We start from the raw sequence: 26,297 nt of genomic DNA, 5'->3' as shown, positions 1-26,297 counted from the left end.
GGAAACCTTCTTCTCGGGCTCAAAAACAACAACCGAAGTGGCTTGGTCAAAATCATCCGGTCGGACCAAATTCTTTCGGACCATTAATACGAAGGACTACCCACATCCTAATCCGGACCATTCCCTTCTCTTCTCCATCGCCAGTACAGACCAATTCACCACAAAATGCATTCACGGACGGTTTCAACAAGGAGCTCCCCGGCAAGTGACGCTTCCAGGGCTCGTCTATCATGTGAGCCGTGCAGTAAGTCGCCCCATCTATCCTATTCCGCAACACGAAACTCATGTCTCGGATCATTGATGTAGGGGCAAGAAAGATCCGTTGCACTGGCGAGCATCCCGTCTGCTCTAAATGCTTCTCCAAGAACCGCGAATGCTCTTATTCCATCCAGAAGGCGGCGGGAAGACCCAGAACCCGTCAGCAGTCAGCGCTTGGCCGAGATGGACGGTCTCGCCGACGTCGCGCGATCGAACTGGTTCCGTCACCGGAGTCGCTGTTGGATTTGAGCCAAGACACCAGTGAGCCGGCGTCAGAACCTCCGAGTAGCGTTCATGAGACTCCGGGAAGTCAGGACAACGGATCAGAAAGCTTGTCGGGCCCTCACCATGCTGTCCCGCCGTTCTTGGCCGACTTTGAGAGCTACATGCAGTAAGCCATCAATCCAGCCATTGACAATCGATGCTTTACTCATTGTTCGCGTACAGTGCCCAGCCACAGGAATGTTCCGGATTGATGCCTTCGTTACCACTCGGCACGCTGAATCACTCCGAGTGCATCCAGCCATGCGCATGCCTGTCCATCCTCTACCTCCTACTTAATCGAATAGGATCCGACGCCGAGCTGGTCGTACCAAACGACTTATCCTTCCTCCGTAATACAGTCGAAACGGCGATGGATGTGCTCGACTGCGTAAAATGTCCCCTCCGGTTCTCATCCGTTCTTCAAAACGCAACCATACTCGGCATTCTCTGTGTCTGCATTGCCGAATCATATGTCAGGTTCGTAAGAGCCATCGATGCAAAGGCTCAAGCAGCCGTCGAAAAGGAAGAGTCGCTGCTGGTTAGTCTTAGTAACTTCGAGGGCCCCCCTTCCTACCCGGATCAATCCAAGCTTGGAGCAAACCCAGCCGCAATACTCGTCGAGGTGTCGCCAGATCAATGGAAAAGTCTGATGCACAACGCGGTCAAAGCCGAGATATGTGGTGTTGAAGGCCATCGCGAAAAGTGCTTCATGCATTTCATTGAGCGGCTAGAGGAGCGACAGACGGACTGGCATCGACGGCCTCTAGCCCCGGACTGTCCACCCACTTATCAGTCAGCTTGTACCTCGGTGGATGAGGTGCCGCTCTGTTTGACAATCATCAAGGCAGCAAGGAAGTTTCTTGACCAGATTGAACACATCTTGCAGGAAAGGGCGGCATTGCATTAATAAGTGGCCCAGGGAGCAATGTAATTCCCTCAAGGTATGTTCATATATTATCTAGGGATCGTGAGACCCATCAACCGTCCATTAAATCTAGACTATTTTGTTCCGTTCAAAAGAAATGCGTACATGCGCGCTAGTACCATGACCCATACCAACTCATGATCACTTCTTCTCCATCACCCTCAAAGGCGGTTGTACCTGCATCGCCGACAGGCCATGATGTGGCATTGGCGACATTCGTAGATGAACACCGGCATAATGTCGAGGCACTCTTCACATTCGGCAGGACCGCGTCGTCCTCTCCATCTCTCATGGATGCATTCGTGATTGTCGAGCAAGTTGAGCCTCTCTTGCTCAACAAGACGTTGTCGAACATTCTCGAGGATCTGGGCGGCGGTGTTGGCTCGAGCCACAATCGCATTCGCTCTGTTGTAAAGATGCTCCTCGTTCCAGTGTGGACAAGCGCAAGTCTTCCAGCGCTCACCGCAGACGTAACAGAACTCGGCCTTACACTTGCAAGCTATTACTCTGTCAGCGTAGGTTAGAGGAAGAATGGCCAAGATGGCAACTTACTGATGTGATTACACCCCTGCTCCAACTCAACAACTCTCTTGCAGACTTTGCACTGCTGCCAGCCATTCTGAGTCGCAAGCTCCAGAACCTGCTGAGATACGGTGTCGTTTGGACAGACGCCATGATGAAATGGTCCTTTGCAATGGACACAGGTTCTTTGACTGCATTTGGGACACCGCGCCACGTCCTTCGCGATGAATGCCGGTGGCACAAACGTAGAACATGTTGGCTGGCTGCAATATGTCCGGTCTGGTGTGTCGTGCTCAAGCTGCTTTGCGCGAAACTCACCCACGAGGGCTGGGGAGAACCACGGGCCGGGCTCAATAGGAATGGGTTGGGTGCAGCATCGTGGAGGGAAGAGGGACTCGTCTCGGAGAGAAGACTGAACAAGGCCGACGAGGCACCCCCTGCAGTACTCGTGGGAGCATGGAGAGCGAGCGAGAGCAGAAGTTGGGAAACTGTCGGTGCAGGCGATGCATTCTCTGGTCTCGGGGGGTTCGCGGTAAGCGGCTGACGAGGAAGATTCGGCATGGTCCGGCTCGAAACGGTTCATCAACTTGAATCTTTCAATAGAAGCATCGTCCAAGTGATCAGCGGTGCGTTTCCTCTCGTTAGTCTTGGTAGTATCGGTCGCAGGTGTCGCTTGGGGATTTCCGGATAACCTCAAGGCAAAAGCGCGGTCGCTGGCAGCCTGTTCCTCGGCTGCCTTTGCCTCAGCGATGAGGAGAGCATCCGAGTCGACAGCTTTGGCGATGCTGATGCAAAGTGCTTGGTCGGAAATAAGCATCGCCACCTCCTCAAGTTCTTGACGGCAAAGTTTGAGAGCGACCTCGGAGTCGATGATCTCGTCTTCGCGGTGCTTGCCTTTCTTCGAGTGCTCGCACTCGTCGAGGTCTTGGCGCTGCAACTGGATGACCAGCATTAGCGACTCGGTGTCCAAACCGCAGCATTCCATGGTGCTTGCTGTATCTGGGAGGAAGAGATGACTATCGCGGGCCTCTGGATGAGGGTGAGCTCTCTGAGATGCTTGACTGTTAGCGAGGTACCGGGCGCACCTGAGCAGGGATGAAGGAGGTGAATGGAGATGAAGCACCAAGGGTTTGGTGGAGTGGGGTTAGTTGGAGACAAAAGAAAGCAAAGCCAATTCGCGAGCGTTGGCCGCGGGTTAAGCTTCCATATTTTTGTCAGTCTGAAGTGGCGGAGAGAGAACGCAGGAAAATGTGGCTTGTTTTCCCTGATTAGCGCGAGCGCCACAGGTCAGCGCCACGATCACACCTAAGCCCCAAGGTACTGCACTAACATTTCACTGCATCTACAAAAACAACCTTGGATAATCCCGCAACATCAGACTTCCTAAGCCCAACACAAATGACAGTCTTAAGTTCTATCCTACCTAAAGTATTATTGCATACGCTCATAGCATTAAACCCTGCCATCTTCTACCTTATGTGTGGATGCCAAGGCTTCTGTCACAAAGGGGAAATGCCCGGAGCAAGGATTGCAACAACCCACCTGTTGATGATATAGGCAGGTGGTCATACCGACTGACTCATTTTTACCAACAACTGCGTGGGACAAAAGTACAAATATAACACGAGAAGCAACACGAGAAGACAGTTGCCAGAGACTTCATCCAGCGCCCCTTATACCAGTTCCATAATCATGGTACTCCTCAAGCTCCCTTGGGGAGCAGACAGTCGCCAAGACGCCATGGAAAGTTTCTACGGGGCCAGCCCGGAGAAGTCACCTCCCAGAGCCTCTGTCACCCCACCAGTACTCCCAGTCGAAATATGGCAGCAAATCATCTTCTACAGCATGGAAGGTATCTCAGTCAGAGACGCGTTTCGACTTCGTGTTGTGAGCCGCGACTTTTCTTTGATGGCCATGAAAGCCATCTATGAGTCAGGAATATTACGCCGCTGCTGGCATCTCCCCGAGGGAAAGCGAAGGAACAAGTTTTGGGTCGACTATCTCACTGCCAGAGTTATGAACAAGGTCTTAACACTACAGCCAAGTTCCGAACATCTCTGGCTCAGAGCAATTGCTGAACGCATCTTGGAATGGAGGGAAGAAGAAAGGGCACGAGGAGACAGGCTGGACTGGAGTGTGAAGGACGAGGACGAGCTTGAGAATATTGTGCGTCAAATTTCCGAGTTTGCAGCGTTCCAGGGTGAGTTCAGCGAGCCGCTGAACTTTTATCTTGGGTTGCGAACATGTGGTAAGCCCTGGGTTCCTATGCTGGTGCTGGACGAGAGATGCGGACTGTTTCGAGATGCATTACTCGCAGTCGCAGTCTATCTGAATGAAATCACTTTTCTTCATGATAGACTCGACGCTGGCAGCAAAGTCACCTGCACACACCACCCTCCCCTCGAAAGGCATAAAGGCCATTACCGTCCGGCGCCTTTCAATTGTCACCCGATCTACGAAATCTATAACACTGAGAGGTTCGGCCGCAAGTCGTCGGAAACAGAAGACGCTGCACGGTTCTCCTTTGGATCCCCAATCTCGGTCGCCATGCGACTGAGAAGAACCCAATGCCTTACCGCTCTGATAAAGAGCTTAGAAGACTTTCCTTCTGAGCTCCTGCTATGTAGGGCCGAGATGATGCGCGAAGCCGACCGCTTGTGCAACATGGAGTATATGCATCTGGCGATAGAAGCCGATCCGCCTTTTACGGCATGTCCAGCTGTCAGGCCGCGTGATTATGGATTCTACGACGACACGCGAAAGGAGTACGCGGTCAAAATTTTCCGCGATTTTTTCAACACCACCACCTTCCTCGAGGTTTTCGATCTACTCTACCCAATCATGACAGCAAATTGCCAGGCAGGCGAGGTTCCATATTGGGATTATTATAACTCCAGAGATGACTTTGCACGCTGGGGAACAAAGAGGATGTACAGAGCAATCCGCGATGGATGCTTGCCCATCGTCAAGAGGCTGGTGCAGCTCAAATTCAGTATCGGGCCGCAGCCCATGGTAGAAGCTCTCGAGAGCGGCTACGACTGCATGGTCGAGTACTTCCTTAGTCTGGGCGTGCGGTTCGACGGGGCTTTGGCTGTTCCTGCAAGAACGGGAGACGTGCAGATGGCCCAGCTCCTCTTGGATAAAGGAGCTGGAAAAAATAAGGAGAGTGTACGAAATGCGATTGAGGAGGCTATGATACATGGCAACGAGGACATGGTCATGTTCCTCATTGAAAAGGCCCCGGCAAAGGGCTTGTTGAACAAAAAGGCAAAGGCAAATCTGAAGCGTGTTCTGGGGTATAAGAACCAGCCAGATATGTTGCCTTTACTAAAGTTGCTGTAATGGATGGAGGAGCAAATAATGTGTTTTTGCAAGCTGGGTCAGGATATGGATAGTAGAAGCTACGTAGTGTAGTTTTTATATTATGAAAACTGAGCTGCGGTATTCTTGGGCTCACAAATTGGGTTGTTGATGCGTGCAAAGAGAGCATAATTCCGTCCTCTCTCTACGCTCGTGAACGAGTAGACCGAAGGAACGAGCATTATTATTATCTGCAATGACTAAAAGAAGACATCAGCCACAGTAGCAAAAAAACCAGTTATTGATGCATGACGGTGTCACAACTCATTACCATATAACACAGGAACCTAGAAGGAACGAGCATGTCTGCTCTAAGATGGTGATTAAAAAAATGAAATAAGTAGTGGTTTTTTTTTTTTTTTTTGCAGGATTTTATTTCCTTAGCAATATCTTATGCATTGTTATGTAGACCTACTCATAAAGTTACAATCGTCATTGCTTAACCCTCATGTTCTCCCTTGCGCTTTTTCCGTGCTCACTCGGATATACGTGCAAACCATCAAAGCCACGACGCGTCTCGCTCCCGTGTCAACCAATCCATACCTTGCTCAGGTGGGTCTTGGGAAATTATTTGTGCCTGCTTATCCCCGAGTTCCGAACCTCAGCTTGCTCTGAACACGGTCAGCGTACCCTACACTATCATCATCATCATCTTTGAGGCAACGTGCCAAGCCTGAGCAACAGTCTTTCTTGATATAGAAACAGCTTCGAATTTAACGTCCATGGCGCAAACAACCGAGTCTCCATCACTTGATGAGTTTCTTAAAGACCCCCGCTTCCATCGGAGCTTCACGTTTTCCGTCGACTCCTCAGAAGGTGAAAATCAGACCACTCTTCAAGTCAAGTATGTCGACTTTGGATATCGCAACGAGGCCAATCCTGAAGAGGAGAACGTTTTACTCTTCTTTCCTCCACTAATGGGCTCTCGTCTGCTCCATATTACTAAAGATGACTTGGCGAAACGACACAAGATCCGCTTCATAAGTGCGGACCGGCCGGGGTTTGGCGGAACTGATGAGGTTCCGTTGGAGAAACGAGTTAGTACTAGTCGAGGTACGTATGTTCACCGAGTTGGAAGATACAATGCAGATCCAGCTCGAATATTTATTTCGGTGGTTACTGACGCTGCTGCAGAGATGGTATTAGCGCTACTCAAACATCTCGGGATCAAGCACGTTTCTGTCGCCTGCCACAGTGGAGGAACTGTCTACGCATTTGACATGCTACTACACCATCCCGAGATTCTCCATCCGGACCGGCCATACTTTGCCATCGCCGCACCCTGGATCCTACCCTCTCACTCCCACGTTCTATCCATGACCTTGACTCAGTATATCCCGAATAGTGTGATGGCGCACACAGACAAGGTGATTGGCTTTGTCAACAGCGCCCTGCTTCCGGTTATTTCCACTTCAACCGGCGTCAGCCAGACTTTTGTCAACTTGACCAAAAGCAGTCAACCGGAAGCAAGCGGTGATCCAGACGCCAAATTCGAGATGGCACTACAGCCGAAACAATTCAAGTTGGTACATTCCGAGAGCATCCGTGGCATGTCTCACGAGTCAATCTTTCTTATGCAAAAGATCAAGGAGATTGACGGCTACGGTGACTGGAAAGACTACGACGATTTGAAACCAAAACTGGTCGAGGCACTCAAGAGAACAACTACTAAGCCCCTTGCTATGGTTGTCTTTTTCGCTGAGAAGGATCACATGGTTGGAGATGCAGCTACTCAGGGCCCTGAGTGGTTTGAAAAGTGTTGGAACGCTGAGGATGCGAAAGATGTCATATCATATTCCAGCAGCGTCCTCCCAGGGGCGGATCATGAGACAGCCTGGAGTATTGGCCTTGGTGTGCCAAAGTGTGTCTTCGAGGGGATTTCTGGTCAGAATTCCTAGACAAATCTAGCCCGAAGGCTTTGGCGTGGTTTTGAGAAGCCGGATCTGATCTTCTTTGTGGGTTGATAGAGTTCTCGTCATATCCAGGCCTGAAGCCTTGGTGTGGTCTTGTGAAGGGTCTACCCGGAGATTTCGCTACTCTTGGTTGTGAGTATTGATTTGAGGGCTTTCTTCTCGGTTCTAATGAGTGATTTTGTACTCCATGTTTCTAGTAAATAGATGAGCTCGTATGTTGGACTTTGGCACCGTGGTGTTGATTGTGACAAGGACAGGCTGAGTTTCCAGCATGTCATAAAAAAGGCGTGAACATGGTTGAACTCTTCGCCAAGGTAGACAAAGCCTGATTTTCTGCTGTTTCGCATTCTGGCTGCAGAACGACCTTGGCGGGTTGCTAGGTCAGGTGGTTTATCGAATCATTCGCCTTCAGCTGCGTTGGCAAATCCATAACCAGCCGAGGCGGCCTCGTCAGCGTTCTAACCCTTTGCACCTACAGGAATGAACAATCTCGTTACTGAGAAGCGCTAGCCGATTCTCAAAAGTGGCGACTGTGAACCCCTTTGGTCAACTAAACTAGTCATCCCTCAGAGCCTCGTTTATATCATGCGTGAACATGTACAGTAGCGACCCCCATCCTTTATCTTGCATCCCACCCGTGTTACCCGTGCGGGGAACTCTCCCTTTCCTTTCTTTTTCGCCCCCCAGGTTCTCTCGGCGCAGAGATACGCTTTGACGATCGGGGCCTCGGCATGGTTACCCCGGGCCGGTGTGGGTACACCAGGGCCGCCCACCCATCCCGGGCCGGATAAGCACGCTACCAGGTCGATTCCAGATCTGGCAGCTATTCTGCATGATTTCGAGATGCAGATCTCTCTTTGCTACGTAATAATGTTACAGATGCTTAGGACCGTTGGACCCTTGCTAGAGAGTTTAATGGAGATTGATAAAAAGGGACGAACCCTTGTTCCAACGGTGACATGCACGACACGGTCTAAGATGCAGTCACGATTTAACCATTCCCAAACGGGCAACAAGATAGGCCAAAAGCACAGTGTGAGTAAAGAACGAGCTATTGTATTGTGAGAGATGAGACATCCATCGTAGACTAACATCCAACTGTCGTCCATCCAACAACAACACACTAATTTACGTGAAGAATTACCAGTCTCTGTACATGAAAGGAAAGTAAACCCAAACCCCAGTCAGGAAACTCCAGTCTTGGCCTGTCGGTCCGTCTCCTTCTGCTCCTTGGTACGGTCCACGTAGTTGGCTCGCTCGGCCTGCTGGGCGTAGATGACGTTGCCCTGGGCCTCTTCTGTCTCCATGTATGTGATGCGTCCCTTGACGACCCAGAAGACGAGTGTCACAACCAGCATGATGCCAAAAACGGCGATAGCGTAGTTCATGTCGGAGCCGGAAGGGTTCGGGTCGCTCGGGAAGAAGAAGAAGATGGTTGTGACGACGCAGTAGACGACTGAAACCCAGTTGATGACGGAGCCGAATCGTCCGAGGGAGAACTGCCCAGGAGGAAGCTTGTCTCGGCCGACGAGGAGAAGAGTCAGGATAGGCATGCCATACGACACTGTGAGGGCAATGGTGCTGACGCTGAGAATGGCCTCCAGCACAGTCGAAGCAAATGTGTAGAGAACTCCAATCAAAGCCATGATGGCACCCTGAAGCCACAGAGCGCGGACAGGAACCTTCCAGGTCTCATCAACCCGGGCAAAGTAGTTGCTCCAGGGGATACCGCCATCACGAGCAAAGCCCCAAGTAAGACGCGAGGCCGTGGTGACGATGCCAATTCCCTGTCCCATTCCGTTCAGGATGAAGAGAGCCAAGAGAACAGTACCTCCCTGAAGACCAACCGTCTCCTTGAGCAAGTCCATGAAAGGCAGACCGGTCGAAGGGTCCAGCACAACGTCCATGCCCTGAATGCAGAAGAGACAAACAACCATGAAGATGAAACCAGTAATGGCACCAATAACCACGGAAAGCCAGATGACGCGAGGGATATTGGTTCGAGGCGAGGGGATCTCTTCGACGAGGTGGATGGCGGCGTCAAAGGCAGTCAGACCATAGGCGGCCTGGACGAGACCGATGAACCAGGTGACACCATCAGGCCAGCCGGTCTGGTTGATCCAAGTGCCAAAGACAAAGTCGGCGGGTTTGAATTCGAGGTTGTCCTTGGTTCCGACGGAGATGAGGAGCGCTAGGCTGATGATGAAGAAGAGTCCTCCGAAGGAGATACCGACAAAGTTGTTGAACATGGGAAGGACAATGTCTTTTCGGCAGGCAACGACGTTGAAGAGGGTCATTGTGAATGTTACACCGACATAGACGAGGAAGAGAACCCAGCCAGTGCTCGCACCAGACCAGTCGGGCTTGAAGAGGACCTTCATACTCAACATGAACTCGGTCATGAAGGCAATTTGAGAGGCACTAAGGAGTTATTAGTCAGATCCCGGCAAAACAGACGAGAAAAAGAGCTTGGTGTTGTGAGTGTAGTAACGACTCCAAAAGAAGCTATCACCACCACAACAACACAAAAAACAGATCTCTCGACATTCTAGAATGATAATTAGTGCTTACCTAAGCGTTATCCACCCAAAAGTATTAACCCAAGCACAGAGATAAGAGCAGAATCGACCGTAGGATGTTGGCCAGAGACGCGAGATCCAGTACGCCTGACCCAGCGCGGTGGGCATACTGCTGCACATCTCGCCCAGAGACACAGCAACACAGACATTGCAGACGAAGACGAGAACAAGACCCCAGAGGATAGCTACAGGGCCGCCGCTCGTCAAGCCACTGGACAAGCCTTGAGCAAAGGTGGACCAAGTACCCAAGACTGAGAAGGCCAGGGCGAGCATGCTCCAGATGTTGAACTTGCGACTGAGAAGCTGCTCATGGCCGAAACAAGCGAGGTCTTCGGCATCCGCGATGGCCTGGTTGCTCGTGTCCACGCGCTTGAGCGCAGAGTTTGTCTCGACGTCGGTGGCCATGGCCGCGTCTGACAATGACCTGGTCGAGATGGCAGGGGAGAAATGACGTAGGGGGGGGGAAGGCGACGGGCAGCCTTGCCGGGGGGGGAATTGAAAAGCAAAAGACTGGTATGGGACTTTGAAGAAAGATGGGATTTTCTGCGTCTGAACACGAAATGGAGGGTGATGCGACGCGGTGTTTATAGAGAAAAATTCCTCAGGGTGCGTACGGACCAAGTCTTCGTCAGGAGACTATCTTTTGGGGGAAACGAGGTTTCGATTTGTCTGGCATCGTGTGACGGACGGATACCCCAATAAGCAGTTGATAATACTGTACGGAGTACGTACAGCAGGCTGTGTAGCACACACTGAAAAACCTGGACCAAGTGGGCGCACTTTGAGGTTAGGCTCTGTCTGGCAGGTTTTCCTGGTTTAGGCTGCTGTTATCTCGACCCCAGTCTCCCGAGCCCTGACAGCTATCTAGCGGCGCAGATAAGGTCAAGGTACAGGTGTGTTGATGCCCCCGACCGTGCTGTCGGTACAGTAGAGAGGCGCTGTAAAGTAGAGGTTCGAGACGCTCACTCTCCAAGATCTAGAAGTTCCCAACATTCCTCGACGCCATCGCCATCCAGGCCCCCCCGAACCCCGGCTGCGGGGAACCCAAGCCGGTGCCCCATGGGGAACTGTGATGAATCGCATCGGACACTGAGCTGAGGACGATTCCATTACGTGATGAGAGTAAGGGGGGGGTCTCACCACACAACGAGATGTTGCCCTTTCCCCACGGGGTATTCCAGGTGAAGCCCATCCCGGGCCGGTGTGTGCGTCTTGTAATTTGTTACAGCGTAAAGTAACGGTCACAGAGCAAATGGAAACTCGTCATTGAGGGCCTCGTGTCCGCGGAGGCGACATCGGCGGAAGCGATCACCTGTCGGTTATCTCGGGGGCTCCTTATCGAACACAAAAAATGCAAAACGTTACCCGGAAGCGGTTAAGCGTGTGTCAAGGGTTCAAAACTGAGAATCAACTGCCGTATACGGTATGGTGATTTGTTGGTTGGACGAGTGGCAAGGATGCGCGATTGGTTGCCGTGACAAAGAGATTCGAGCTTGGCCCTGTAAGAAGCTTTGCAGGGCGAAAGGAGAGAGTCTGGACACTTTGTGCTGGGAGCGAGAAAGTGCTTACTGGCTGTCCCTGGTAGATGGTCCAGCCACCGCGAGTGTCACTGAGACACAGGGCGATAAGGACAATCAGGAAACAAGTGGATCTCTTCAATCTCGAATTCCTGCCATCCTTTGCCCTTCCTCGGATAGCGTAGAAAGAGGAGTTATTCGCGGCTGTAGGTTAACTGCCGGGGTCGCGCGCGGCAGTCGGGGAAAGAAACGAGGCTCCCAAACATGCAATTCAACTGCAGTTCTTGGAAGAGCTTCGTTTTCGCGGCTCGTAAGACCAATGGCGAGCCAGCGTTTTTGCTTCTGTTTGAAGCTCTCCGCCCGTAAGCATCACCGTGTGGAGTCTCCCGTCCCTCGTGAGGCCGTCCGCTGCGCGGAGCGGTGTCACGGAGGACGCCACCGGTAGAGTCCGACGGTTTGTCTTTGCTTCGTCTATAAGAAGGCATCTTCCTCGACTTGAGACAATGTTTTTGAGCCTCAAAGCAAGCAAGTCAAGCAAAGCACGTTCAAACAACTCTATCAACACCAAATCAAAGCGTCTCCAGGCATCGCCCCTTGGACACCACCCCTACAACACCTTTATCAACCACCGTATGGCACAGTCGCTCAGCCCCGACAACCCCCACCATGATTGCAGACACCTCTTCTATTGCCGGCTACACCATCTTTCGGGAAGAGCCCAACGACGCCGCTCCCGATCTGTCCAATTCTCAGAATTCGCATCCTCTCGGTGAGTTTACTCTGTCAATTGACTGGGATTTTACTTACAATTTTAGATCCGCTATCGATTGAAGAGATTCGCGCTGCGGCAAAGATCATTCGTGACTATGCCAGCCCCAAGTCTCTCAAGTTCAACTGCCTCACTCTTCGTGAGCCCAAGAAGGCTGAATATGCCGCCTTTCGCGCACGAACTGGCCCGCGACCTGCCCGTCGCGCCTTTGCCATCGTGATCGAGAAGGGTACCAGCAAGGTCTCCGAGGTTGTCGCCAACATTGCCGAGTCCAAGGTCGAGGAGTGGAACGCCGTCTCAGAGGTCGGTCCTACCCTGACTCTCGAGGATCTCGACGTTTGCGAGCGTGTCGCTCGTGCCGACCCTCGTGTCATCAAGGCCTGCAAGGACATTGGCATCGACGACATGTCCAAGGTCTTCCTCGATGCTTGGGCTATTGGTGTCGATAACCGATGGGGTTTTGAGCGTCGTCTGCAGCAGGGTCTCGCCTACTACCGAGCCTCTCCCAACGACAACCAGTACGCTCACCCCCTCGACTTCTCTGTCGTCGTCGACACCGAGAAGGAAGAGGTCCTGACTGTTGACGTCCGCCTCGTCAACGGAGAGCGCACCAAGGTGCCTCTGACCTCTCACAACTACATGCCCGAGTTCATCGGCAACAACTACATCGACGGCACCCTCAAGCCCATCAACATCACCCAGCCCCAGGGCGTGTCCTTCCGCATGCGAGGCAACGAGATCTCGTGGGCCGGGTACAAGATGCACATTGGCTTCAACTACCGCGAGGGTATTGTTCTGTCTGACGTCCGCATGGAGGATCAGCACGAGCAGCGAGAGCGCACTCTGTTCAACCGCATCAGTGTCGTCGAGATGGTGGTTCCCTATGGTAACCCCGAGCCTCCTCACCACAAGAAGCACGCCTTCGACGTTGGTGAGTATGGTACTGGTCTGATGACCAACTCGCTCAAGCTGGGATGTGATTGCAAGGGCGCTATCCACTACCTTGACGCCGTCATGGCTACTGGCGAGGGTGATCCCGCCGTCATCAAGAATGCCATCTGCATTCACGAGGAGGACAACGGTCTCCTGTACAAGCACACCGACTACCGCGACGGAACCGTCATCTCCGCCCGCGACCGCAAGCTCATCATCTCGCAAATCATCACCGCCGCCAACTACGAGTACGGCTTCTACCACACCTTTACCCTCGATGGTACCTACAAGCTCGAGATCAAGCTGACGGGCATGCTCAACACCTACTGCATGCATCCCACCGAGGTTGCCGCCCCCTACGGCACCGAGGTCGCTCCCACCATCAACGCCCACAACCACCAGCACATCTTCTCCCTCCGAGTTGACCCCGAGGTTGACGGCCCCAACAACTCGATCGTCCAGAACGATGCTCTGCCCTCAGAGGCACCCGTAGGATCCCCTGAGAATCCCTACGGAAACGGCTTCTACTGCAAGAACACGCCCCTCCGAACTTCCAAGGAGGCTGCTGTCAACTACTGCCACGAGACTAGCCGTTCTTGGGCCATTACCAACCCCAGCAGCATCAACCCCTCGGCCAAGAAGCCCGTGGCCTACAAGATCCTCAACAACAACTGCCCCGGTCTGCTAGCCAAGCCCGGCAGTGTCGTCCACTCCCGCGCCGCCTTTGCCCGCAAGAGTCTCTGGGTCGTCCCCTACAAGGACTACGAGCTGTTCCCCGCTGGTGACTACGTGTGCCAGTCCACCGGCGAGGAGAACCACCCTCACAACAGCACCATCCTCGACTGGGTAGCCCGCGACGAGTCGATTGAAAACACCGACATTGTCTGCTACATCCAGTTCGGCCTCACCCACTTCCCCCGAACCGAGGACTTCCCCATCATGCCGGCCGAGCCCGTGAGCGTCATGCTCCGCGCCGCCAACTTCTACCAGAAGAACCCGGGCCTGTGGGTTCCCCCCTCTGCCCTCTGCGTCGACGCCGCGTCCAAGGATGCGTTCGGCTCCAAGGAGGAGGCTGCTCCCTCCTCTTGCTGCGCCACCAAGACGATCCCCCGACTGTAAAATGCGGTGGTGATTAAGTCTTTGGTCGCATTGTAAAATGCCAAGATTTTGAATGGATACAATTGGCGTCTGAATTGACAGTTTCTGTTTCTCTTTGCGCATTAGTTAGTTAGCAAAAATGAATACCACAAGGATGACGATTTCTTGAATACCTGCTTCTATACTGTGATCGGTGACGATGCCTGTTCTTATTGAGTACTCAAGTATTCTGTGTAACTAACTCTAGCTCTGTAGGACAAGGCACCAACACGTCCCTTCTCCATCAGTAGTCTTCCTCGTCCGGGGGAAGCTCACCAGACCCATGAAGGATCTCGTTCACGACTATCTTTGGTATCCACATGTCAGATACACGCTCCTCCAGGCTCTCCCTACTCCAGCGAGCATAAACACCATCAACACGCCCCTTTCTGGCATTTGGAAACTGGGCATACAACCCCTTCAAGTTCCGTATCCTTCTTGGATCCCAAAACACAAACGCCCGTTCTCGAAGCCGCCAATTGTCATATGTCGGGTGCCAGCCCGAGTAAATATGTTGCTCTCTAGCTTTGAACCAGAACCAGCCCAAGTTCGGCCGGTCCACTCCGATGTTGTTGAACTTGTCTGGTGTCTTGATTTCCGAATCGGTACTTGGTGCTGCGTCCAAAGTATCGGGTAGAAATAGACCACGTCTTGCTTTTCTTTGGACCAAAAGATACCTCTTGTTGTTGTCAGACTTGACAAGGTGATGGACAAAGCCAAGGCCGAGTGCTGCGAGGGAGATGATGCGTTCAGGCGCAAGATATTTTCCCCTCTCTGAGAACAGCTCCAACCCCTCTCTGTCGAGGCTATCACAACGGACCAAGTAGCCCCCATCTGGTATGTCTGTGCTTGTAAGTTCTCTCGGGGGGACCTGGCCGGGTGGCATAATGTGCGTTGAAGGGTTGGTCAATAATGCCTGGTAGAGGCTGTCTTCCACGGCATCGACAGCTCCTTCGACAACAAAGACAAGATGACAGAGAGCGCAACTGATCTCCTCCACCTCCCATGGTTCCAGACGAGAAATGAAATCATCGAACTGAATTTGTTTCGAGTTGCCGGGCTCAGGTTCATCGGGGTATGCTCTATCGTAGAAGGCGCGACAGAAGAGTTCGAGCCGTAGGAACCCACGATAGAACCTAGTCCGTTCTCTGATGGAAGGATAGAAGTCGGCGTTGCAGCTTGGGACATATCCTAAGATGTACAAAGAGTGTTGAAAGTAGTCTTCTGTGTATCGATTGACGCGATGATATAAACGGCATAGAGCAACCAGAGATGCTTTGTCCTCAGGAAGGTCCAAAGCGTCGCCATCAAAGTATCGATCCAATGCAGAGCTGATTTGTATGTTGCTCGGCCGTGGTATTTTATGAGCAGCAGGCAGTGATAGCGAAGCGACGGCATGGTGAATATTTTCAATAGTAAAGGCGTTTCTCAAGACGCATGATATGACGTGCTCTTGAGAGCCCTCAAAGAGACGGTAACAATGCGAAGAGGCTGATATGAATGAATGTAGGTCTTTAGGAGTGTCGATTTGACATAGTATAAGCAGTAGAAGCTCCGGGGCGAGGTCTTCGAGAGCCATGATTGTTGGTGGTTGTGGGTGAAAAGGTGACAACGACATCAGCTCAAGTGGGATCCAAGTAACATCTCACCCCGCAACTCACGTGCATCTCGCCAAGCAGGATTCAAGCCCCTGCAAGTCTGTTGGTTGGCTGGCTGATTCTTGCCTGTCTCAAGCATGGATGTCTGCATTGGGTTACTCAGTGATGGGTTTCAACACTCAATCATTCTGCTATTATGCCCAAAACCACTCATTCTCCAGTGGAGATAGAATTGCACATTAACCAGCTGCTGCAATAACACTCAAACACTCCCCAAGCAGGGACGACATCGCATATGGGTGAGATGATGGTCAAGTAGACACAACACCATACCAAATGAGACCCATGATAGCTCCAGTGACAATGGCCACAGGTGGACTGACTCGAAACCAGTAACCGCCCACATAACTCGTAGCCGTCACAACAACCCACCAAGGCTCCACAGCTAAACTGGTGCCCTGCTGAAATCCTTGGTCAATATATCCAATCTGCCAAAGACGATAAACTGCTGTGTAAATGAGGCCAACGGCAGCGGCGTTGACTCCTCGCAGCGACGACTTGACCCATCTCCATCCACGTATCGCACCCCAAACACCCATCGTTCCATGAACCGTAATCAACCCAGGGACAAACATGCCCAAAAACCCAAGGATGGCGCCGGTGGCAGAGTTGAAACCGCCGTTGATAGCAGTGAGACTCCCGAGATATACCGCAAAGTTGAAATTGGGCCCTGGAAAGGCTTGAATGAGGGCCAGACCGATGAGAAAGTCGCGAGGACTGACCCAGTTCTCGGCGACGATGTATTCGCGGAGAAGTGGAATCACCACTGGTCCTCCTCCGAAAATGATGGTACCCGCCAGGTACATGTTGGCGAAGAGGCTGTACAAGAGTGGCTTATTCGGCAACGTCCCACGGAGGACCATGACCACGACGAAGGAGATTAGGAAGAGCATAATCAGAGACAGTCCAAACTTCCAACCGATGTTGAGACGTCTCTCTTGAGGCACCACTCGAGGCTCTCCTTCGGCTATCGATACGTCCTGCCCAGAAACCGGGAGTGTTCCTCGCTCGTGGCTCGACTGGTTGCTATCCTGCCTAGTAGAAGATTCAGCATGGATACTTATTGCAGCCGCTTCTTGCTGAATCTGCATTTCAACGGCGTCTTCTGATGAATGCCTGGCCTCCCTCTTGAACATTGTAACCATAGCTTTGACAGGCCTGTGAAACCAACGAAAGTCGTGAGCAACAGTCGCTAAGCCCGCCAGAAACATGAGCAACGGGAAGTACCACAGCGCATTATACATCAATCCGGCTGCGGCACCTAGGAAAACTAGGATCCGCGTCATGGTATCAGTAGCGGCCTTTTCTGACAGCTGAACCGCTGCGAGAACGATGATACCGACAGTAGCAGCGTTGAGACCAGAGAGAAGAGCATAGACGGCTCGTGGGAGGGAGTCGCCGATATTAGAAACTCCAATAGAGAGTCCATACATGCCGAGAGCGCCGGGAAGACTACCTTGTTAGCTTCGCTGCGGCGTGGACTGAACACGACGTACCTCCAAATCAGAAAGCCCAGAAGTGCTGGGAGAAAGCCGTCATGGATGAGGTTGATACAATAGTGCATCTTTGTGCTACCGGGTCCCGAGAAAGCTTGACAAACGCTGAAGAGCTCTTGATACTGCGGAGATTAGCAGGTAACCGTTGGGTGAATGCAGGCGATTCTCACCATCTGTTGGTCGATCCATGATAGCTTGGTGACGAATTTGTCATTGAACTAGCATCCATCATCGTCAATACTGACCTCAAGGGAACTGATCTCGCCAGTCATGATTGGCTGCATAGAAGAGTGCTAGGCTACTCACGATCTTGAAGTGAACGGGGGGTCCTCCGAAGGAAGTGAAGCCTAGATACCAATTCTCACGGATGGTGTTCCAGAACCGGCCTCCTAGGTTAGAGGTGTTCAAACGCGCCGCCCGAATCGCCATTTTTGCTGCGGCGATGCCAATAAAGAAGCCGAACGTTGACGATGGGGGCTGGAAGGCCGCAACGGTAGCAACAGGGAATGCTCCTGATGCTTCGCAGTCAGGAAGAAAATGCAAACAGAGGAGACCGCCCCTGTTGGAAATAGAGGCCCTTTCGGCTGTTGTTGCAGGTGAAAATTCATGCTGAGAGGAAAGTAGAGCTGAAGGAGGTTCAGCTTCGGGTGGTTGAGGCTGGCCTGACAGGTCATGGCCAATCAAGATGCTAGCGTGACAGGTCCCCAGCATGCTTGGCAAGTTGGCGTTTTGGTGAAACGTGGGTGCTACGGTACACTCCATTGGTGATTTTAGTATAATTCATGGCTCTAATTTAAAGAATCAGTTGAGGCTTCTGGAAAAGGTCCCCTTTTATTTCGCTAACTCTGTTCTTGGTAGACACTGATCCGAGAGAGTAGCATCCTTAAGCTTTGTAACTTATCAAGCATCATCACGACTGGAACCACATTGGACTCAGCTGAATAAAATGAACAGTATTCGGGAAAGGCTTTCGCCGTAGTTGTCTTGATAGGCGAACATGAGCTAGTCATACCACTTTAGAACCTGGAGATAGATAGATCCAACGCCAACAGCAAGGGTAGCGGCAGCAATGACAAGCAGTCCACGGCCTGATGTCCTCGTTTCCACCCCCCGAGGATTTTGCCTTAGCCTTCGGTATTCAAAGTCGCCTGACGGCACAAAGAGGCTCCTCCACCAAAATTTGTACTGCCAATCCGGAAACATGATGGTGTTCCTATTAGATTTTGTCTCGATGAACCATGATGTGCATCCCGTGGCCCAGACCAACTTCTTTGCCTTCTGTTGGACCTCGTCAATGTCCCTCTTCTCGGCGTCTGCTGTGACTTCGACAATGTCGGCTCGATTCTTTAGGATGGGTCGAATGGCTCTCAAGGTAAAGTTGATCTGACACTCGGAGGTGTAGATGACGGAGAGATGCCCGCTCAGAGTGTTGGGGCCCATCATGATGAAAAAGTTGGGAAAGTTGGATAAGCAGGTTCCAAAGTATGACGAAGCCGCACCCTCACTAACTTGATCCCACTATAAATGTGTCAGCATCGTCCGTAACTATTTGCTGAAAGTACTTACATGTTCATTAACAGTAAGACCGTCTTTTCCGAATATCTTCATGGGGAACAAGGGTGTTTGGGTCTCGAATCCATGGGCGAGGATGATGGCATCGGCGTTAACTAGTCGACCTGATTTTGTGCGCACTCCTGTTGCTTCGATGGCTTCTATCGGATCATCATAGATCAAGTCGACATTGTCACGATGCAGGCAGACGAGATAATCCGTGTCATTTACTCTTCGCTTGCACCCAACCTCGGTCTTGGGAACTAGAAACTCATGGTACTTGGCCGGAGCTGTTCTTCGTATGTAGTCAGTGGTCTCCTTCTCCCACTGACCTCGCATGCCGAGTCCTTCAACGACTTTGAACCCGTGGAAATTTCGTTCATTCTGCCAGTAAAGCCTCGCACGGTGAATGCGCATCGCAAAGGGAACCCATCTCATAATGAACTTGAACGAGGCCGAATGTTTCGGGTTTGGACGTTCCGCAACCCAGTGTGACTGTCTAGCGAACTGTGTTGCCATTTTGACGGCTCCATCTCCAGCAGTCATGACTGGGAGGGCCTGTGTTGCGCTGCAGCCGTTTCCTAGCGCGTTACAAGTTATTGAGCCGCTTCAAGGGTGAGATGGGAAGACTTACCTATCATGACCACCTCTTTTCCATTCCAGTCAAACGAGTGGTCCCACTGAGCGGTATGAAAGATGCGGCCGGTAAAGTCTGATGCACCAGGAATAGTGCATGCCTTGGGGATAGACAGTGCTCCTACCGCCGAAACGAGGACTTTGGAGCGCCGGGTGGTGAGTTTGCCGGTCTTTGCATCCAGACATATCACACCCCATGTCCCAGAGGTCTCATCCCAACGAGCAGACTGGACAGTTGAGTTGAATCGAACGTGCTTCTCAATCTCATACTGGGCAGCGACACTCTTGAAGTATGAATGAATCTCGGGCTGCATCGCATATGCCTGGGACCAGTCGGGATTAAGGGCGAAAGAGTATGAGAAGAAGTGAGAGGGGACCTTGTTATCGAGCATTAGCACGCTTGATATCTGTTTGTGTTGTTGTACTCACATCGCATCCGCAGCCAGGATAGGAATTAACCCTCCATGTGCCACCAACCTCTGCATCTTTTTCAATGATCTCAAAGTTCCGAGTTCCATATTGGCGGATTAGCTGGACGGCGAGTCCAATGCCGGACATGCCAGCGCCAATGATGAGAACGTCAGGCTGATCCATGGTGATGCTGACGGAAAAGGCTTGGGAAGCAATTTCACTACGATTATGGATCGAATATCTGACAACAATGCGCGACTATGAATTCTTTATACTAGTACTACAAAGCATACTCCTTCTCTTTACTTTAGCTCAACGCCCATCCTCACCGAAATCATATTCAACTGTCTTGCGTCGACGACTCACCCACTCCCCAAAATGGCAGTCAAGCCGAGAGCTGCACCTCAAACGCCACTGTAGGCTCAACTCTAGCGGCCAACAAGCCGAAGCGAGGACTCGGTACAATGTACCACGAACCCAATTGCGTAAACCCGCAACTAATTGGCGCGGTTGAGGCCCCCCATAGCGCGTGGGGCATACACCTGCAACTCGGTGTAATGATGTTCAGGTGGCGTCCACTCTTCAGAGGGGAAACTATGCCGAGGTGGTCATTTGACTCTTTGGGATTGCCCATGTCGGTAACCCGCGTACGCAGATGCAGTTGATAACACGGCTCGTGATAGATATCACAATAACTGCAGCAAATTAGAGTATTGCTTGACAAGATGCGGGTTTCTCGATGTGTTCACACCAAAAGCAAGCCGGCATAGGAATGATACATCCGATGAAGATCTATGCACGACCGGCAGTCCATTTCTAGCCTACAGCTTAGAACCCCAAATCGCCTTGTTCCCAAGCCAACCCCAAACACTTGCGTCCCCCTGCCCCGAGTTACTCGTAGTGAATCCCTTGCTCGGATCCTTCAGGTCCGGACCAGGATCGTTGTAAACTCCCACCTGTCGCGTATTATCCTTTCCGACCTCGAGTATCGTCCCTCCAACGTGCTCGGGACTCTCGACGCAGCTAAACATGGCTTCGGCTACCTCTTGAGGTGTAACCCATCCATCCCGCGTCTCATCCACAAACTCCAACTTCTCGGGATGTTCTGTCCAGAGAGGCGTGCGCACGACGCCCGGTGCGACGGCGGTAACGCGGATCCCGGTTGTTTCGAGGTTTGCGAGGCACCGCACGAGACCCGTGATGCCAAACTTGGAGACGCCGTAGATGGGGGCTCGGAAGACGGGGATTTGGCCTGCTATCGAGGAGATATGGACTACCCGCTTTGGGTTTCCGGTTGAGGCTGTAGCAGGGGTGGGGAATTTGGAGTTGGAGGGAGTGCGAGGATGCATCCAGTGGGCTATGGCCAACTGAGTGGTTCGAATAGGGTGTGTGAGGTTAATGTCAAGAAGAGCATAGTGGCCGCTGTCAGTGCCGTCTTTGCTCTCGGGTGATCCTGGAGGGTGCCAGAAGTTGGACCAGTTTGGTTCGTAGACGCCAGCTCCGGGACAAACAATGTCAAAGTCACCAAACTCACGCAGAGCAACTTGAAACATGCGCGTTAAAGCCGGCCACGACGTCACGTCTGTTTCCACAAAAACAGCCCTCGGAGACGAAGTCTTGTCTTCATACTTGGCCAGCAGAGCTTTTGCTTCGGGTCTCAATGAAAGATCTGCCAAGACGACGTTGCAGTTTCGAGAGAGTAGTATCTTAGCAAAGGCAAGGTTGATACCTTGAAGTGTTAGTGATGGGGGGTTGAGGTACTTGGTGTGACTTACCTGAGCCGGCACCTGTGATGATGGCAGTCTTGCCAGAGACAGAAAAGGGCGTTGCCATGGTCAGAGTGGCAATATCGAAATAGTAGACTTGCAGATTCACCTACTACATACGAGAATAAAAACATTGAGTTCTTATAATGGTTGACGATAGACTCTGGGCATACGGTCTCGCTTATCGCCGCTGAGTATCGACCCCGCACTCGCCTTGATTTCTCCCGATGTTGGGTCCTCGGCTTGTTAACCCGTTACAGACACCATCACTCGGCTTCATTACCTCATCTCCATGAGTCAACTTGAAGCTCTGAACCGAGAAAACTCTTTGTTCACATCGTCTAGACATTGAAGTCTCATCTTTGAAACGCAGGATGCGTTCTTTCTCTGGCTGGTAAGTGTGTCCTCTCAATTGCCGAGCAAAACTGACCCTGGGCAGCCAAACATGCAGGCGAAGGAAACTGAAGTGTGACGAGGTCAAGCCCATCTGCGGGCCCTGTCGCAGGGGTTCTCGGGAATGTTGCTATTCTCAGAGGTCAATATTTCGGCACTTTGAGACATCACCGCGAGACAAGAACAAGGACGTGAGCGTCTCCCAACACCAAGATCAACACGTCTTCCAGGATGACCATGTGTGGCTTCATGTGCCCGCTGAGCGTGAGTTTGATCAGTTTTTAATCTCATGGCAGAGCTAAAATATGATTAGTTCGGTTTATACACGTCAAAGACCCTTATGCACAGCAAGACGAGCCTCCCCTACGGCTTGGGGATGCTCAGGAAGCAGAACCGGAATCGGTTCCGGTTCTTGACTTTCATGGAGTCATTCTTGACTCACCTGTAGAAGTATGCGTCTCAACTCCAACAGTTGAACCTCAAGATTATCCCGAACAGCCACAAACACCAGATATAGACGAGCCAGCATCAAAATCAAACTTGACAGCATTACACTTGCTAAGGCATTTCAAGCAAGGTCCTGGCCAATGGTGAGTCTTTCCATCTCTGCCACACAGTCTTCTGTTCTCACAAGATCTCAGGATGGACATATTTGACACGGGATCTTACTTCTCGTGCAAAGTCCCAGTCATAGCAGCCACAAAGCCCCTCCTTAAATCAGCAGTCTGCGCAGTCTCGGCCAAGCATCTCGATCGTCTCTGTCGAGCCGAGACTTCTTCTGAAAACAGCTTTTATGCATCCCGTTACGCTGTTGACTGGCAGTACCAGTCCGCAAAGCATTATGGCGAAGCTATCAATCACCTCAAAACTGCGGTTGACTTGCGAGCATATGAAAATGACTTGAGTGATAAGGAGGACATGCTTGCTGCTGTGGCGATACTTTGCATATATGAACTTATGGATGCACCTGATACTGCCTGGAGAGCACATCTGAAAGCTTTGCCGCTTTTTGACCCCAAATCGGATCCTTTCGCTGCCCCGTCACCAGTAGTAATCCCTCGGACGGCAATCCAAGGCCCCATCTTTTGGAGTCTGGCAAGGCAAGACCTGTTGTGCGCGTGTAAGTTGTCGCCGATTCTGAATATTGAGTGAGGTTCTGAGCCTAGTTCAGTTATCAGCGAAACACAGACTCGCCTTGATCTAAAAGACATGCGCCTATGGCAGAATGCAGGTCTCGCTACAAACGAAAACGGCTCTCTGATGCCATTTAGCCCTCCCGGCTCAGCAGACGTTCGCACCTCGGCCGATATTGAGGAAGACACCAGGAGCAACGAGCTAACCTGGCTTCTGGGCAAAATATCTAATTACCTTACTTCTGGGGATGCCATCAACCCCACGGACTACGCTCTACCTCATGGACAGCGTCCTCCAGTCGGAGTTACCCAGGAGCGACTTCTTGAGCGATGGAAATTGTTAATGGCAGAGTTGCAAAAATGGTATCATAGTCTCCCCTCGACCTTTCAACCGAGTGCCAGGACGGCATATTCAGGAGGTGAGGAGATATGCTTCACCAACTTTGAGCAAATATGGTACGAGTTACCAATCTGCGCCGCAACAATGCAAAACTACCACATGGCTATGATCCTCCTCCTGGTCAACAGACCCCAAGAGTCAACAGCCATACGTTCCACAGTTTCCGCCCGTCTCAACTCTTACCGGCAGATCCAAACCAAAGTACACGACCATGCGAGAGAGATATGTGGTATCAGCCTGGCTAATCCCACGGATCCGATGAGGATTAATTCTGTGCAGGCGCTGTTTGTCGCGGGGCAAGTGTTTTTTGAGAGGTGTGAACAGGAGGCTGTTTTGAAGCTGCTAGAAGGGATACAGAGGGATCTTGGATGGACCACTAGCTTTCACACGGCCAAGCTTGTTGATGAATGGCCAAAGGGATAGAATAATACAACAACATCTTGAAATTCCATGTTTTCTCAATATCGCCATTCTCCCTTCCCGGACACCATGCCGTGTCGACCTCGGCATGCACGCTGTATGCAGTCGGCTGCACAACCCCTCCAGAGGCCATAAACCCATATACCGAGTTCTGAGACATTGGCAACTCACCCGACGACCCCGCGTTTTCGGCTTGATCCCCCGTTCGAGTGCATAAATTCGGCAGATCGGTTTGCCTGCCCATCTCGGAAGGCCGGAAACCTTGTTGCGTAGCAGGCAAGTGAGCATGTTAAATAGACATGCCGTGGCTAATGGGGTGGTCAGATACCACCCTTGAGTGACGTTGAGACTTGTTCCGTCTTACTCAAAAGACTTGTTATCAACTGAACAAAATCTCTTTTTCCAAGACCATACCTCAATCATCTAAAATGACCGCTCCAACGTCCGTCCACCGATTATCAGGCAAGGTCTGCATCGTCACGGGCGCCTCGTCCGGTTTAGGCCGTGCTATTGCTCTCGGCTACTCTCGTGAGGGAGCTTCTGTTGTCTGCGCAGATCTCCAGCCAAAGGCACGCCTCGATGTGAATGGGGAAGAAGCCATCAGCACTGATGAGCTTATCAGATCGAAAGGAGGGAAAGCAATCTTTGTTCAGACAGACGTGGGCAAGGCTACAGCTGTCGAGGCGTTAGTGGCGAAAACAGTGGCCGAGTTTGGACGCATTGACGTGTAAGAGTCACGTCTTCATGCTTTGCCAACTTCAAGTATTAACGTGCCCCAGTCTGGTCAACAATGCAGGCATTTCTGCCGAAGCGGGACACAAACCACTCAAGATCCATGAGACACCAGAAGAGTGGTGGGACAAGACGATGAACGTCAACGTCAAGTCCATTTTCCTGACGAGCAAGTACACCATCGCGCAGATGCTGAAGCAAGAGAAGCCCGAGACTGGTGATAGAGGCTGGATTATCAACATATCGTCGGTATACGGCAGTGTTGGGGGTCGACATATCTGTAAGATGGCCAGACCTAAGAATAAAGACAGATACTGACTGCGTAGCGTCATACTGCGCTTCAAAGGGTGCTGTTTCCAACTTGACTCGACAGGTGGCCTTGGACTACGCCAAGGACGGCATTCACTGCAACGCGATTTGTCCAGGATGTGAGTACCCACCTGAAACCTTGTGGGCCCTTCTAACAACTTGCAGACACCGAGACAGCCATCTGGGCCGACACAATCAAGCACAACGACATGGAGTCTATCCGATCTCTACACCCACTTCACGGAACGGGCGTCCCAGAGGACTTGGTGGGCGCAGCCATCTTTCTTGCAAGCCAGGAGGCCAGATGGATCACGGGCGTTTGTCTTCCAGTGGATGGTGGCTTTACAGCCCAGTAGCAGTCTTACGGGGTTCTTTTCTATGTTCTCCGGGTACTTGTTCAAGATGCTGTTGCCAGCAAAGTCATACTAAATCAAGTTTACTACCAAACTAGACCGCCAGCTGTAAGCTTGCCGCATGCTACGAGACCCTGAATCGGTGGCATGTCGGCTACGTAAATGGTTCCAGCCATTAGAATATCGGTTCGGTGCTCAGGGATCAATCTTGGCGCTCTTTGGGAGGAGAAGTTTTGCAACCTTTCTTCTCCTTGTGGAGGTGGCAGTGTGTCTTGCTCGAAGAGTAATGTTTGTTGTTGTTGGATGAAGGCTGCGTACTGGCTGTTGAAGAAGCTGCCAGGGTAGCCGTTGACGCGGTTTCAACCTCTTGGGCCGTGGCGGAGATGGTGGCCGTCGATAGCGTCGTCTGGGAGAGCTCCGATGTTCCACTAGACGATGCCATGGTAGATAGAGCACTCGTTGATGTCGAGGGAGACGAAACAGAAACAGAAGATGCTTCGTCAAGTGCCTTCTACCCATCGTCGACGGAACTGCCCCCTTCTCCCCACTTACCACTCCACGTAGAATTGACACTCTTTCCATCCGTGATGGTCAAAAAGTTGTCGTACGTACCAGTCACGACGGACTCAGTCAGAGACCCTTTCTTTGCCACCAGGACAGTCTGCCAGTCAGGATCCCAAAGATAAGTCGTGGCCTCGGCCGTTGCGTTGCAGGTATCGCTGAGAACGTACGCCGCCTCCCCACCGATCTTGGCAAACACGGTTGTGTTGTGAGAGACTTGTTCCAATGCTGACTTGTCCCAGCCCATAATGAAATCGCCGTGATAGGTGTGTCCTGTTGGTATAAGTCAGCAAGACGATCT

General features: G+C 51.7%; 11 protein-coding genes across 11 annotated transcripts; 5 read left to right on the top strand and 6 right to left on the bottom strand.

The window, feature by feature from the left end:
* Positions 1-165: 165 nt before the first annotated feature.
* Positions 166-1,429, top strand: NECHADRAFT_75882 (uncharacterized protein; the record flags this gene model as incomplete). Its single annotated transcript, XM_003046255.1, has 3 exons — positions 166-244; positions 307-649; positions 706-1,429. 3 exons carry the CDS (start codon positions 166-168, stop codon positions 1,427-1,429), a joined length of 1,146 nt encoding a protein of 381 aa, XP_003046301.1.
* A 179-nt stretch (positions 1,430-1,608) lies between these two features.
* Positions 1,609-2,954, bottom strand: NECHADRAFT_75881 (uncharacterized protein; the record flags this gene model as incomplete). Its single annotated transcript, XM_003045684.1, has 2 exons — positions 1,609-1,946; positions 2,000-2,954. 2 exons carry the CDS (start codon positions 2,952-2,954, stop codon positions 1,609-1,611), a joined length of 1,293 nt encoding a protein of 430 aa, XP_003045730.1.
* Positions 2,955-3,661: 707 nt separating this feature from the next.
* NECHADRAFT_75880 (uncharacterized protein) lies at positions 3,662-5,311 on the top strand (the record flags this gene model as incomplete). The annotated part of the gene is made up of 1 exon (XM_003046254.1): positions 3,662-5,311. The coding sequence occupies one exon, from the start codon at positions 3,662-3,664 to the stop codon at positions 5,309-5,311; it is 1,650 nt and encodes a 549-aa protein (XP_003046300.1).
* A 366-nt stretch (positions 5,312-5,677) lies between these two features.
* NECHADRAFT_66022 (uncharacterized protein) lies at positions 5,678-10,226 on the bottom strand (the record flags this gene model as incomplete). The annotated part of the gene is made up of 3 exons (XM_003045683.1): positions 5,678-5,694; positions 8,281-9,663; positions 9,814-10,226. 2 exons carry the CDS (start codon positions 10,224-10,226, stop codon positions 8,427-8,429), a joined length of 1,650 nt encoding a protein of 549 aa, XP_003045729.1. The 3' UTR covers positions 5,678-5,694; positions 8,281-8,426.
* A 1,778-nt stretch (positions 10,227-12,004) lies between these two features.
* On the top strand, positions 12,005-14,306 carry NECHADRAFT_66020 (uncharacterized protein; the record flags this gene model as incomplete). The annotated part of the gene is made up of 2 exons (XM_003046253.1): positions 12,005-12,107; positions 12,154-14,306. 2 exons carry the CDS (start codon positions 12,005-12,007, stop codon positions 14,157-14,159), a joined length of 2,109 nt encoding a protein of 702 aa, XP_003046299.1. The 3' UTR covers positions 14,160-14,306.
* A 1,780-nt stretch (positions 14,307-16,086) lies between these two features.
* NECHADRAFT_33722 (uncharacterized protein) lies at positions 16,087-17,760 on the bottom strand (the record flags this gene model as incomplete). Its single annotated transcript, XM_003045682.1, has 3 exons — positions 16,087-17,136; positions 17,475-17,549; positions 17,638-17,760. 3 exons carry the CDS (start codon positions 17,758-17,760, stop codon positions 16,087-16,089), a joined length of 1,248 nt encoding a protein of 415 aa, XP_003045728.1.
* Positions 17,761-18,333: 573 nt separating this feature from the next.
* NECHADRAFT_32214 (uncharacterized protein) lies at positions 18,334-20,112 on the bottom strand (the record flags this gene model as incomplete). Its single annotated transcript, XM_003045681.1, has 4 exons — positions 18,334-18,849; positions 18,898-19,463; positions 19,517-19,895; positions 19,948-20,112. The coding sequence occupies 4 exons, from the start codon at positions 20,110-20,112 to the stop codon at positions 18,334-18,336; spliced, it is 1,626 nt and encodes a 541-aa protein (XP_003045727.1).
* A 638-nt stretch (positions 20,113-20,750) lies between these two features.
* On the bottom strand, positions 20,751-21,762 carry NECHADRAFT_33164 (uncharacterized protein; the record flags this gene model as incomplete). The annotated part of the gene is made up of 2 exons (XM_003045680.1): positions 20,751-21,658; positions 21,705-21,762. The coding sequence occupies 2 exons, from the start codon at positions 21,760-21,762 to the stop codon at positions 20,751-20,753; spliced, it is 966 nt and encodes a 321-aa protein (XP_003045726.1).
* A 307-nt stretch (positions 21,763-22,069) lies between these two features.
* NECHADRAFT_90625 (uncharacterized protein) lies at positions 22,070-24,044 on the top strand (the record flags this gene model as incomplete). Its single annotated transcript, XM_003046252.1, has 5 exons — positions 22,070-22,089; positions 22,201-22,352; positions 22,402-22,678; positions 22,730-23,208; positions 23,260-24,044. The coding sequence occupies 5 exons, from the start codon at positions 22,070-22,072 to the stop codon at positions 24,042-24,044; spliced, it is 1,713 nt and encodes a 570-aa protein (XP_003046298.1).
* A 425-nt stretch (positions 24,045-24,469) lies between these two features.
* On the top strand, positions 24,470-25,438 carry NECHADRAFT_90624 (uncharacterized protein; the record flags this gene model as incomplete). Its single annotated transcript, XM_003046251.1, has 4 exons — positions 24,470-24,768; positions 24,821-25,053; positions 25,100-25,201; positions 25,248-25,438. The coding sequence occupies 4 exons, from the start codon at positions 24,470-24,472 to the stop codon at positions 25,436-25,438; spliced, it is 825 nt and encodes a 274-aa protein (XP_003046297.1).
* Positions 25,439-25,630: 192 nt separating this feature from the next.
* On the bottom strand, positions 25,631-26,243 carry NECHADRAFT_75871 (uncharacterized protein; the record flags this gene model as incomplete). The annotated part of the gene is made up of 2 exons (XM_003045679.1): positions 25,631-25,863; positions 25,988-26,243. 2 exons carry the CDS (start codon positions 26,241-26,243, stop codon positions 25,631-25,633), a joined length of 489 nt encoding a protein of 162 aa, XP_003045725.1.
* Positions 26,244-26,297: the final 54 nt, after the last annotated feature.

Source organism: Fusarium vanettenii (assembly GCF_000151355.1).
Source record: "Fusarium vanettenii 77-13-4 chromosome 2 genomic scaffold NECHAsca_18_chr2_1_0, whole genome shotgun sequence".
NCBI lineage: Eukaryota > Fungi > Ascomycota > Sordariomycetes > Hypocreales > Nectriaceae > Fusarium > Fusarium vanettenii.
This window is presented reverse-complemented; position numbering and strand designations above follow the sequence as displayed.